At 45.4% G+C, this 13,857-nt stretch overlaps 1 protein-coding gene across 1 annotated transcript in view; it reads right to left on the bottom strand.

Annotated features, from left to right (window-relative positions):
• Positions 1 to 6,659: 6,659 nt before the first annotated feature.
• The window catches only part of Fam47e (family with sequence similarity 47, member E), a 37,782-nt gene continuing 30,584 nt past the window's right edge, over positions 6,660 to 13,857 (bottom strand). Inside the window, exons 6-7 of the mRNA XM_013020095.1 lie at positions 11,563 to 11,640; positions 6,660 to 6,782 (exon numbers count right to left, since the gene is read on the bottom strand). Coding sequence (XP_012875549.1) covers positions 6,660 to 6,782; positions 11,563 to 11,640 — 201 coding nt within the window. The remainder of the gene's footprint in view (positions 6,783 to 11,562; positions 11,641 to 13,857) is intronic.

Raw genomic sequence — 13,857 nt, 5'->3', positions numbered from 1 at the left:
AACCACCAGAAAACCAGAAGTGCTGCTGTGGCTCAAGTGCTAGAACACTGGCCTCCAGCTGAAGAGCTGAAGTACAGCACCCAGATACAGAGTTCAAGCCCCAGGACAGACAAAAAAAAAGTAAACTAAATCAAACTAGGTACCAGTGGCTCACGCCTGTAATCCTCGCTGCTCAGAGGGTTGAGATCTGAGGATTGCAGTTTGAAGCCAGACCAGGCAGGAAAGTCCATGAGACTCTTATCTCCAATAAACCACCAGAAAACTGGAAATGGGACTGTGGCTCAAAGTAGCAGAGCGCTAGCCTTGAGCACAGAGAGACTCAAGGACAAGTGCCTAGGCCCTGAGTTCAAGCCCCACAACTGACAAAAAAAAACAAAAAACAAAATAACCTAAATAAAAAACGTATTGGGGGCCCCAGCTGGGAATGTGACTTAGCAGTAGAGTGCTTGCCTAGCATATATGAAGCCCTGGGTTCAATTCCTCATAAACAGAAAAGGCCAGAAGTGGCACTGTGGCTCAAGTGACAGAGCGTTAACCTTGAGCACAGAGAGACTCAAGGACAAGTGCCCAGGCCCTGAGTTCAAACTCCAGGACCAATAAAATATGTCTGGAGGCATGGCTCAAGTGGTAGAGTACCTGCCAAGCAAGTGCAAAGCCCCGAGTCCAAACCTTAGTACTGCCAAATATTTAATAATAAATGAAGTGTCAAAATTGTTTACGCTAAGGAATTCTGCCTCTGAACACTCAAGCCATGAAAAACAAGAGGGATCACAGTGTCTGTTAACACCTACTGCTGGAAATTCCACAGTAGCTCTCTGCCACATTCACTCATTAGAAGCAAGGCAGTAGATATAGATTGTTTGGACAAGAGCAAGGCCCAAAACAGGAACACGTATTAAAATGCAGATGGCTTCAAGTAACAACACTAAGAAGCTTCCACTCAGCACGGCTGGCTCATGGGACCTTGGGCCCTCTTCCCTCCCCTGAGAGCACGCCACAGGAACTCCTCCCAAAGAAGTAAGAGAGCTGATCCACTGGAGCAAGATGAGAAGCTCCCTCTAGGGGGCTCTTCAACTTGAGGATGACACACAGGTGCCTGAACCTTTACCAGAATGTGGCTATTACCCAAGATTCTTCTCACATCAATACTCCTTCCTCCTATATAGATCAGACACCACCACAGCCTCTCCCTAGCTTTTCCAGAGGCCTCTCCTACTTATGCTCATGACCATCAAATCCCATCTTGCCATGTGCTTCTTGAACTTCTGCAGTCTTCCTCAAAAGAAACTCTCCTCCCCGAAGCCTGTGTGCTGAGGCCTTTCTGTTGTCCATAAAGACTGTGAGGATCTCCTTCCTGGAAGAAAAAAAAAAAAACAAACAACTTTGGAGGAGGTTGGGAGACCTGTTTTCTTCACCCCTTACTTCCCTCATGGCCTTTAATCCTATAATCAAGGAGGTGCTAAAGAGACAGGTTTTATCAAATGATAAAAGTCAGTTGAACTGGGTGCCGGTGGCTCACACCTGTAATCTTTAGCTACTCTGGAGGCTGAGATCTGAGGATGGTGGTTCAAACCAGCCCAAGCAGGAAAGGAAAGTCCATGAGACTCTTATCATCAACTAACCACCAGAAAACCAGAAGTGGTACTGTGGCTCTAGTGGTAGAGCACTTGCCTTGAGCTGAAGAGTTTAGGGACAGTGCTCAGACCCAGAGTTCAAGCCCCATGAAAAACAACAACAAAAAAAAGTCCGTTGAAATACAATCATGAAACGTGTTGAAATTGTTTTGGGAAAAAGGGAGGAGAGAGTAGTGAGATTGATTAGAATCTATTGTAAACATGTATGGAAATGAAACCATGAAATCCCCTCTGCGGACAGATTTTAAAATTTGCTAACATACATCTTAAAAATGCTCTGGTGGCTTACAACTTTAAACCTAATGGACACAAGAGGATCATGAATTCGAGGCCAGACCAGGCAAAAAGATAGAAAGATACTTTCTCAAAAACAAAAAGACTGAGAAAGATGGGAGAGAATGATGGAAGGGATAACATTGATCCATGTATTCATTATCTGACTTGTTGAATTGAAACCCGTTTGTGTAACTAAAGATAAAAAAAAAAAGCTGGGTGCTGGTGGCTCATGCCTGTAATCCTAGCTACTCAGGAGGCTGAGATCTGGGGATCAGGGTTTGAAGCCAGCCTGGGCAGGAAAGTCTGTGAAACTCTTATCTCCAATAAACCACCAGAAAATGGGAAGTGGTACAATGGTTCAAGTGGTACAGCACTAGCCTTGAGCTGAAGAGCTGAGGGACAGCGCCCAGGCCCAGAGTTCAACCCCCATGACCACCACCACCACCAACAACAACAAAACAGAACTGAGGTTGAAGCTATGGTGGTAGAACACCTGCCTAGTATGGGCAAAGCCTTGGGTTCAAGCCCTAGAACTATAAAAAGAAAAATATATTTCCAGATGCTGGTGGCTCACATATGTAATCCTAGTTACTCAGGAAGCTGAGATCTGAGGATCAGGATTCAAAGCCAGCCCAGGCAGGAAAGTCCATGAGACTTTATTTCCAATTAGCCACCAGAAAATGGAAGTGGCACTGTGGGTTAAAGTGATAGAACATTAGCCTTGAGCAGAAAAGCTCAGGGATAGCACAGAGACCCTGAGTTTAAAAGCTTTACACCTGACAAAAACAAACCATTGACAAAATCTCAAGAATTTAGAGAGCTGGTTTCTTAAACAACAACCATGACTAAAATTTAAATTATGGACACTTGCAGCTACATGAGTGATATTTAGGACAAAAGCAGTCATTCAGACATCAGCACTTGCTAGTTAACAACATGTTCAATACAGTTATTCTCCCTGCCTGTGTTTTTTTATGTCCATCATGTCTGGGTGTCAGAAACACCACACAGCAGAGAGCTCCAGATTCTAGAAGGCAGCTTTACACTTGACATTAGCCAAAAGGCTGCAAAGTGATAAGGTGGCCAGATTTAGACATGCTGGTTCAGCTCCTTAGTCATCTGAGAGGCTGGTTAGAGCGACATGATGTGGGAGAAGGCTTTCTGCTTAGCCAGGAAGCTCTGTCCTCTGCCTAGTGCAGCCAATGTGCCTGAAGCACCAGTGCCAGATAGGGCTGCTGGATGGGTCTTTAAAAGAAAAGAGAGACACACAGAAAGAATTCTAATGTGGGCCCTCAGAGGTTTGCAGCTGAACTATAAACCCTTGTGACTCCTTTTGAAAAACAGATCTTGGCTTTTGCTAGGAAGTAGCACGTACAGCAGCCTGATTGTGAGACAGTGGACAGCCATGTGACCGGTCTCCAGTATTAAAAGGGGTTATCTGATCCTCCAAGCTCTAAAGCCAGCTAACATTTAGTGTGCGTGTACTGTGCCAAGTTCTGCTGTCCATACTTGTAACTTTTCCTCTAGGAGATTGAGATCATCTTGATTTTAAACGAGGAGACTTAAGCCAATGGCTCACGTCTGTAATCTTACTTAGGAAGCTGAGATCAGAGGATCATGGTTTTGAAGCCAGCCTGGGCAGGAAAGACCCTAAGACTATTATACTCAATTAGCCACCAAAAAGCTGTTCTAACTGTGGCTCAAGTGGTAGAGTGCCAGACTTGAGCAAAAAAGCTAAGGGATAGCATTCAGACCCTACTTCAAGCCCTAGTACTGGCAATAAATTGTGTGTGTGTGTGTGTGTGTGTGTGTGTGTGTGTGTGTGTGCGTGCAAAGACACTAATGTTGCAGCCAAACTAATGAAATAGTGGGTTGACACTACGGGTTCAGCACTCCAGCTCCCCTAACTGTCTGACCTCTTTTTTTTTTTTAATTTTTTTTTTGGTCCGGTCGTGGAGCCTGAACTCTGGGCCTGAGCACTGTCCCTCAGCTCTTCAGCTCAAGGCTAGCACTCTACCACTTGAGCCACCATTTCCGGCTTTTTTCTTTTTGCTTATGTGGGTGCTAAGGAATATAACCCAGGGCCTCATGCATGCAAGGCAAGTGCTCTACCACTGAGCCACCTTCCCAGCCCTTGTCTGACCTCATTTACAGCTCCAACTGGGAAAGAGTATTTGGGTCTGCAATCAACTCGACTGAAATGTATACGCTGGTTTTTTTTCTTCTCCTGTTAAAAACAACTAGTGCATAACATTTGCATTGTAAATAATATAGACGTGACTCACATAGTACAGGAGCATTTGTGTGGGCTTATGTTCTAATGCTATCCCATTTTACATAAAGGCTTTGAGCTCTACCACTTGAGTCACAGCTCTACTGCTGGCTTTTTAGTGGTTAATTGGAGAGAAAAGTCTCGTGGACTTTCTTGCTTGGGCTGGCTTCAAACTGTGATCCTCAGATCTCAGCCTCCTGAGTAGCTACGATTACAGGCATGAACCACCAGTGCCTTGCTGTGAGCTCTGGTCGTCAGTAAAAAACTAAGGGACAGCACGCAGACCCTGAGCTCAATCCCAGTACAGGAAGGGGAGGAGGAGGAAATGAAGGAGAGGGAGTGGGGGGTGGAGAGAAAAGAAAAGACAAAAAACAACAAGAACGTGGAATGGAAAGTGGATGAGGAAATTATATATAGCCACAACAGCCTTTTGACCAGATGTGGAGATGAATATATATTTGTATGCTTTCTTTTTCTTCTCTTTCTTTTTCTTTGTGTGGGAGTATGTGACTATACTGGGGCTTGAACTTTTTGTTGATTTATTGGAGATAAACATTTTATGGACTTTCCTGTTTGGGCTGCCTTAGAACCATGAAGAGGCATGAGCCACCAGCTCCCGGCAGTATGCATGCTTTCTTGCTGTCTCATATCTAGTATATTTCTCCAAAAGTTTCTTCTTTTCCTATCACTTTTCCAGTCACCAGTGTGTTCCTGATAAGCAGATTTATAATGTACTTAGTTCATCGTAAAATTGTTCAGATGGGATCATAACAGGCCTGGAGGATGAAAGGCCACATCACCCAGTTATTTTGTATTTGGAGGTTGATGTAGTAATGAAAAAGATCCTCTATTTGTTTGTGTTGTTTTTTCCCTCCTGGGGATGAAAGCTAGGGCTTTACCCATGCTAGGCACAAGTTCACTCACTTAGCTTCCAGACTATGCTTTTGTAATGGGAAAAAAGGGGTGGAGGTAGAATAGTACTGCATATAGGTAGAGAGACAGAGACAAAATTTGTTGTTGTTAGTTGTGGGTCTTGAACTCAGAGCCTAGGTGTTGTCCCTGAGCTCTTTTGCTCAAGATTAGTGCTCTACCACTTTGAGCCACAGTGCCACTCCGGTTTTCTGATGGTTAATTGGAGATAAGAGTCTTACAGACTTTCCTGCCTAGGCTGACTTTGAACCCCGATCCTCAGATCTCAGCTTCCTGAGTAGCTGGGATTCCAGGCATGAGCCACCAACACCCTGCTAGCACTGCATATTTAAGGGGCTAATCATCTAGACTCCATCTGCAGTGAGATATTTGGACTCCCTAAGCTATTATTAGGTAGCATCCTCTCCCATCAGCATGAGGAAAGGCTAGGCTGCTCTTGTCTCACAGACATTAGACCCACGTGACACCAAACTCTTCAACTGAGATTGTGAGACACTTTTGGCAGAATTCATATGGGGACGGGTGGCAATGATGCTGATGGTGATCTCATACAGAGTCCAGTGCTGATGGTGACCTCTGTGTTGATGCCCAGGGCATCAAGAGAGATATTTGTACCAGCTCAGTTCTGTTCTAGGTAAGGCCAACGCAAAATCTGGCTTTCTGTAACAGCAATATCTTCTCAATATATTCCTCTTTTGCTTAAAGTATCCAGAGCATATTTCTTAGAAAAGGATCTAGAAGAATTGATTCCAATTAGTAGAGTTATGGCTGCTGATTCTAGTGGAATTATTAGTATTTTCCATATCCTTTTTGTTTGTCTATATTTCCTAGTTTTCCTAACATCATCATTAATATTTTTAATAAAAATAAGTGTTTTGTGTGTGTGTGTACCAGTCCTGGGGCTTGAACTCTGGGCCTGGGTGCTGTCCTTGAGCTCTGTTTGCTCAAGGTTAGCACTCCATCACTTGAGCCATAACTCCACTTTCAGCTTTTTTGGTGGTTAATTGAAGATAAGAGTTTCACAGATTTTCCTGTCTAGGCTGGCTTTGAACCACAATCCTTAGATCTCAGCCTTTTGAGTAGCTAGGCTTACAAGCATGAGCCATCAGTTCCTAGCATAAAAAAGTGATTTTTAAGAAGCGATCAAAATATGCTATCTTGCATTTTCATTGAATTTTCTGAGTTTATAACCTTATATTTTACGTACTAGTGCATTATCAAGACATGTAATAACTATTTTAAAGAAAGGGAAAGAGGTACTCACTCAAAACCAGGGAAAATTAATACCCTGCTAGAATTCAAGTGAGTAATTCTGTTTTATTTTTATTTTATTTACTTTTACAACCAACTTATAGACCTCCATAATAGTCACCACAATATAACAATGTAGAAAGACTATAGCCAAATACTGACTTCCTAGTTGGTAGAAAGCCACTGAGGAACGTTTATAGGTAGTAGGTCTAACATTTATGGAGGTGTCGCAGTCAGCTTTACATCCTTAGTAGGACACGCACGGTAAGTTCTACGTAATGTTTGAAACGCGAGAGTCAATAATCAATAACACATGCCTCATCATCTGTCCAACATTCTTCTATGCGCAAAGTGAGTTTAGGAGGAGTCTTATCGAGTTGAGATTTGCCTTGCTTTCCAATGTATATCTTCTCAAGGAACTAAAAAAAAAAAAAAAAAAGACCCTTCATTAGACTGCCAAACAAAAATTGTATAAAAGCCATCTCGTAACCACTACCCAAATTGAAAATCTCACACTCTGATATATAATTGTACACTAGAGAAGTTGAATCCTAGTGTAAGCTTAAAAAAGATTAATTAGGCCAGGTGTTGGTGGCTCACGCCTGTAATCTTAGCTACTCAGGAGGCTAAGATCTGAGGATCGCGGTTCAAAGCCAGCCCGGGCAGGAGAGACCGTGAGACTCCTATCTCCAATAAACCACCAGAAAAACCGAAAGTGGCGCTGTAGCTCAAGTGGTAGAGCGCTCGCCTTGAGCTGAAGAGCTGAGGGACAGCGCCCAGGCCCAGAGTTCAAGCCCCACGGCCAACCAAAAAAAAAAGATTTATTAGACTTTGCCAGAGAACCATGCAGACATTCAGGTTCAGAGAACAAAGAAAGGTTTATTGCTGGGAAAGGGGGCTGGCAAGACTCCTTCTCACAAGGGAGAAGTGAGAAGAAGAGCCAGCTATTGTCTGGGGTGACCTATATAACCTAGAAGGTCTAAGAGGGGCTAGGAGGCACAAACTCTGGTGTGGATGTGCAGGCCAGGGGCTTCATCATGTTGGACTAGGATTTATGGCTGCTGCCCAAGTAGTAGATAAGGGTCCTACAACTGCCCCGACCTGAAGGTCACTCTAAGGGGCTCTTGCTGCCTTATATGGTGGTAGCTGCCCCAGAGGAGTGCCATCCCAAGGTAAAGGGGGCTGGAGGCTGATTATTTACTGCCTTTACTACATGGGCCTAGTGCTGCCTAGGAAGGGAGCATGCTAAGCTGTGGCAAAGGAATGGACTAAGCTATGGGAAGGGAGCTCATTCGCTAACACCTGGTAAATTTGCTTATGAGAGATGTTGGTCCTTAGACAACATCTGTATTGTACATCTCTACTGTCGCAAACCACCATGGATCTGAAATCTGCTGCGGACCCACAACCTGCCTCAACGGAGGGAAAAAGTAGTGACAGAGACAGGACTGCTGTTGAGGTTTAGGAGCCAGGAGACATGGAACCTTTCTTTTGTAGCTTTTTTTTTTTTTTCCAGGGCTGAGGACCGAACCCAGTGCCTTGCGCTTGCCGGGTGGGCGCCCTTCCTCTGGGCTAAACCCCCAGCCCAACCTGTAACCAACCTTTCAATGGCTTCAGATCCCAAGGTTCTGTTCACCAAGGTATCTCTCCGTTTCCTATAGGGAACCACGTGCTGAATGTAAGGTTTAAACTTCTACTGGAGACAATATTTTGTATACAAGTGCTGGAAGATCTTTTTATCTTGGGAATGAGAGCTAAACAGTAAACAGCTAACAAGTTGCTTAAGCCTTAGTCTCCCCCCAGGCTCCCAGGCAGTTTAGGATAGAATTAGCCCACACCCAGGATAAAACTGAATTTTTTTTTTTTTTGGTCCAGTCCTGGGGCCTGAACTCTGGCCCTGGGCACTGTCCCTCAGCTCTTCAGCTCAAGGCTAGTGCTCTACCACTTGAGCCACAGCGCCACTTCTGGCTTTTTTTTCCTTTTTGCTTATGTGGTGCTGAAGAATGGAACCCAGAGCCTCATGCATGCAAGGCAAGCGTTCTACCACTGAGCCACCTTCCCGGCCCTAAAACTGAATTCTTGTTAAGCCAGGATGGATGGACTTTCCAGGGAACTCTCAGCATTCTGAGAGTCTGTTGGGAAAAGGCCTTCCAAACTCCCACTCCTTTCCAGTCTCACAGCTTGGCTTATCAGGCTCTCACACTCTACTGTACAACATGGGGTGTTCTGCAGCATCAGAAATCTTCTGATTGGATCCATACTGCTCCTGTGCCCAAGTCCAGCCCAGCCCAGCCCAGCCTAGCCCAACCTTAGGCTGCTGATCTCTTCTGTTATTAAAGGCCTGGAATCCATCTGGATAGCAAAAGGAATGAAGCTGTGAGCAAAGTATACATTTTGGGTAAGAGAAAATGATCACATAAATTTAAGTAATGCCAGTGTATATAGTTTGTGATGTGCATGTATCTCACTGACTGTGACACTTCATATATGTATGTAATGTGTGTGTGTGTGTGTCCCAGTACCACTCAGGGCCTCATGTTCTTTCCTCTCTCTCAGCTTTCTTGCTCATGACTGGTATTCTATCACTTCAACCCTGAGACCATTTTAAGTTCTGCTGCCCTGGGCTATGCAGGCCTTGTGCAGATGCTTCTCTACCTCTTGGCTAAGTTTCACTGGGTCCCTGCATTACCTAGGTAACTGGCACACCTGGAATCAGTCACCTCCCTTCCTCCAAGGTCACATCCTGGGCCGTCCCAGGTCGCACCTCCCATCGGACCAGGGGAGGGTCCCAGGCCCTGAAGTCACATCTGGATCCATTGTGGCTACACATTTCCCCCACCTGGCCACACCTCTTCCTGTCCCTGGCCTAAATAAGTCCTGGCCCAGGGATGGGTGGCCCCTTCTACCACATGCTTCTCCGCAGGTGAGGTGAGGTGGCAGTTCAGTAATACTCCTCTTCCTGCCTAAATATGAGTGGTGTTCTCTTCATCAGCCACCTAATTAAACCTATGTAATTTAGTTGGAGATAGTGGCCACAGAGCCACTTCCAGCTTTTTTCTTTTTGCTTATGTGGTGCTGAGGAATTGAACCCAGGGCCTCAGGCATGCAAGGCAAGCACTCTATCACTGAGCCACCTTCCCAGCCCCTGGAGATAGGATCTTATCAATAAAATAGAGGTGATAGGAAGTATGAATTAAGGGATAAAATATTGTAGGATTGAGTGACTTGTGTTCATGGAGAGCTCAGCTGTAGGCAGGGCCATCATCTGTGTGTGTTAATGTAGCTGAAGAGGACACTTAGTGCTTCTGCCCCAAATCAATCTACGTGCTCATCAACAGAATGAGTTAAACCAACCGAGGGGAAAAGAAATGCACTGGAAATGTTAAGGTAGAAGTATGAAACATAATAAAAACAAATAAGTCTGGCCAGCACCATATTGGCCATATGGTATATGGTAAGGGTCTGGCATCTCGTCTTCATGGTGAGGGAAGGGGAAGTCCTACTTCCCAGGTGACGGGCATATCTAAATCCCTGGGAGCAGGGGCAGGCATCTGGCTGATAGGTTAATAAATCTGTCAGTGCCTGGGACTGTCACAGTTTCCTGTGACCCTGTCCCCTGACCTGGCCCTGTGTAGGCACAGAACAGCTCAGATGCCAAGGCACAATGCCCCGTGTCTCCATGTTCCTGTCCTTTCCCCTGGTTGTGCTCTGGTCCCCATGGAGCTCTCCATTGGAGCTGAATTGATTTGTTGGTATTGTTTTTGTTCCTTCTTCTCTGGCCTGTTTCCTAACTATAAGTGTATTTGTGGGATGAAGACCTTTGTAATAATTGGCTACCGACAGACTGCTAGCACGCCAATAAAGACTCCTCTCAAAATGTGGCTTCTTCATTTTGTCACTTTACAACAATACCACATAATTATATATTTATATAGTGTGTCTCAAACTATGTGGACTATTATGTAATAACACAAATTGTATTTGCTGGGCACCAGTGGTTCATGCCTCCCATTCTAGCTACTTGGGTGGCTGAGAACAGGAGGATTATGGTTTGAGACTAGCCTGGACAAAAATCTTTACAGGACCTTTTTCTCCAGGATGGAGGCTCGCCTGCTGATGGATCCACTCTGCCAATTCCCACTCTGATCTTCCCAGTGAGAAGCAGGGCATTATGGGATTGGGGAAGGCTGGGGCCTTCCCTTTAGAAGTGAAAGAAGTAGAAAACAGAAGACAGAATGGAAGACAGGCTGAAAGGCAGAAGATACTGGCAAATCCCAGCAGTGAAACTTTTCCCTAGTTTGTTCCCACTTGAGCTCATGCTTACAGTTGTAAAATTGCATTTCCCACATATTTTCTCCTGACCCAAGCTACAGCAATGTGCCCCGAGAGTAAAGGCAACATGAAGACTTTGGAGAGTTCAAAATGGTTAAGTAGAGGTCAGGATTCACAAGGTAAATGCCTCCAATATGGATTCCTTTCACTTTGGTCCCACAGACACCCAATCCAAGGAAAGTGAGTCAAATAGTGACTGGAAGACAACACCTCTGACAACAGTGAAAACCAACAGGCAGAATAAAAAGGATAGCTATCCTGAATGAGAAACCACATTTGTAGAATATTTGCAATCCCTATCTGGGAAAAGCATGATCTTTCCTCCATGGTAGCGAGTCTGGGTGGATGCCAATGAGCTAGGTGCTCTGATATTGCCAGGTACTAACCCCTTATCAGCACCTGAGAGTTGGGAAACCCCCTTCCCCCCCAGCAGCGCTTCACAAAAGGTTTTACTTACTATAAAGTCTGCACAGGGACACCTCCCTAACTCTTGGCTAAGTTTCCAACCAGTATCTGTTACCTAGGTAACTGGCACACCTGGAAGCAGTCACTTTCCCCTCCTGCTAGGTCACATCCTGAGCCAACTCTGGACACATCTGACCGTAGGAGCATCTCAGACCCTGAGGTCACATCCAGATCCAGTGTGGCCACACCTTTCCCCCACCTGGCCACACCTCTTCCTGTCCCTGGTCTAGATAAGTCCTGGCCCAGGGGTGGGTCCCCTCTTTCCTTTTCAGCCATGCCTCTCCACCGTGCATGGCGAGGGCAGCAGTTTGATAAATAAATCTCTCCTGCCTGAATAGCATGTGGTGTTCTCTTCATTGGCTACCTAATGAAATCTACTTATTTAATATACCTTACACTTACCGTGGGCATCCTGTAGCCTCTGCTTAGGATGAAATCCTTAAAGGCAATGCTTGCATAAAGTTGTGCCAGTAACTCTTCCTAAAAGAGGTTAAAGAACATTTATAAAGTATTTCATTTTAAATCACTTCCTTGGCCAGGCACACTGATACATACCCATAATTCCAGCACTTGGGAGGGTAAAACAGGAGGATTATCTGTTCTGGGTCTGACTGAGCAACAGTAAAACCCTGTATCACGAAGAAGGGGGTGGAATGAAAGGGAGGGGAAGAGAGTGGGGGAAGGGGGTGCTAAGGGGGAGGGAAGGAAGCAGGAGTACAGGGAGGAGAAAAGGAAGGAAGGAGGGAGAGAAAGAAAGAGAGGGAGGGAGGAAGATGAAAGGAAACAAAAGGAGAGAGAAAGAAAATGTGCTGTGACTGCAGTAAATATGTCTCCTTTAGACTGGACCCATGGATGCTCTTCTTCTCCCCTCCTATTTGAGGTTGAAGCAAACTTAATTATTGTAAGAGGGAAGGGTCTCCTAGACTGTTAAAGTCCTGGACTATGTGAGAAAACGAAGCCAGGAAATTGACCCTTTACTAAAAACAAAGAGAGGCCATAAAGGGAGACCTTAAAACAGATTTCATTTCACACATACTTCGGCCCTATCTCATACCCTGCCTAATTAGAATGGCGCCTGCCATGAGACATGTGCACCCCACCCCACGCACCCCACCCCGGGATTGCCTCCTGCTTCAAGGGTGTAGACGCCTCGGTGTGCACATTGTGTATCCACCTGTAGCTATCTTTGTAATAATTCTCCCGTAGCTATCTTTGTAACAAACCCCAGCTTCAAGGATGCAGGGGCACATGTCATGCTTCTGGAATGTACAACTCCCACTTGCTTAGCGGTTCGTGTCTTTATAAACTAAACCCCATCGCTGGTTCAGGGTCACAGTTACAGCTTCAGAGTCTGTGCTGTGTCCCTGGCTGGTCAGTTTGCTGCACCCTAATAAAGCTCTCTGCTCTTGACTTTGCTCTCTCTGGTGGATTCTTTCTGCCCCCTCCCCATCCCCGTTACAATTATTTTGTCTCTCTTTATGCTTCAGCCTCTCTGCTCTTAGCCATATTCTCCTACTTTCTCTTACTCAGATCTCTAGTCTGTTTTCTCCCCTGTCCAGTGCTATTTGGGCTGGATTGGCAGAGTTGGGTGTTTTGGTTCCTTATGAAAAACACTGCAATGTTCCCAGAACATAAATTTCCAGGCTTTACTTTGCTTTTATAGAACCCCTCCCCCTCCCAAGATTCTCTGCTCCTACTGTTTTAATCTAAGTATGGTCTTCTCTCATTTGGACATTTCTCTGCCAGCCGCTGGGACACTGGTGGCTCACACCTGTAATCCTAGCTACTCAGGAGGCTGAGATCTGAGGAGAGTGGTTTAAAGCCAGCCTGGGCAGGAAAGTTTATGAGACTCTAATTTCCACTTAAGCACCATAAAAGCTAAACGTGAAGCTGTGGTTCAAGTAGTAGAGCACTAGCCTTAAACAAAAATTCAGGGACAGCACCTAGGCCCTGAGTTCAAGTCCTAGAACTGGAAAAACAACAACAAAAAAATTGTTGCCACATGCCTCTTAATGGGCTGGGCCGAGACTGGGAGCAAGCCAGTAACAAAGGCCAGACCATGAAATTGGGGTTTAGGGTAGCAGGGGACCTGTAGCCTTCCAACAATTTCAGACCCCAAGGTTCCATTTTCCAAAGTTTTTATTGGTTTTCCACAGGGAATCATGTGCAGAATGTAAGGTAAAAACTTCTACTGGAGCTGGGCGCCGGTGGCTCACACCTGGAATCCTAGCTACTCAGGAGGCTGAGATCTGAGGATCCGCAGTGCAAAGCCAGCCTGGGCACGAAAGTCCGTGAAACTCTTATCTCCAACAAAACATTCCAAATAAACCAGAAGTGGCGCTGTGGCTCAAGTGGTAGAGCGCTAGCCTTGAGCTGAAGAGCTGAGGGACAGCGCCCAGGCCCAAGAGTTCAAGCTCCAGGACCAACAAAAACAAAACATACAAGCAAACAAAAAAACTTCTGCTGGAGACAATATTTTGTTTGCAAGTGCTTACCAATTACTGAAGCTTTAGTCTCCCCCCAGGCTCCCAGGCAGTTTAGGATAGAATTAGCCCACACCCTGGATAAAACTGAATTCTTGTTAAGCCTGGATGGATTGACTTTTCCAGGGAACTCTCAGCATTCTGAGAGTCTGTTGGGAAAAGGCCTTCCAAACTCCCACTCCTTTCCAGTCTCACAGCTTGGCTTATCAGGCTC

This window comes from Dipodomys ordii, unplaced genomic scaffold (genome assembly GCF_000151885.1).
Source record: "Dipodomys ordii isolate 6190 unplaced genomic scaffold, Dord_2.0 Scaffold49, whole genome shotgun sequence".
Taxonomy (NCBI): Eukaryota; Metazoa; Chordata; class Mammalia; order Rodentia; family Heteromyidae; genus Dipodomys; species Dipodomys ordii.
This window is presented reverse-complemented; position numbering and strand designations above follow the sequence as displayed.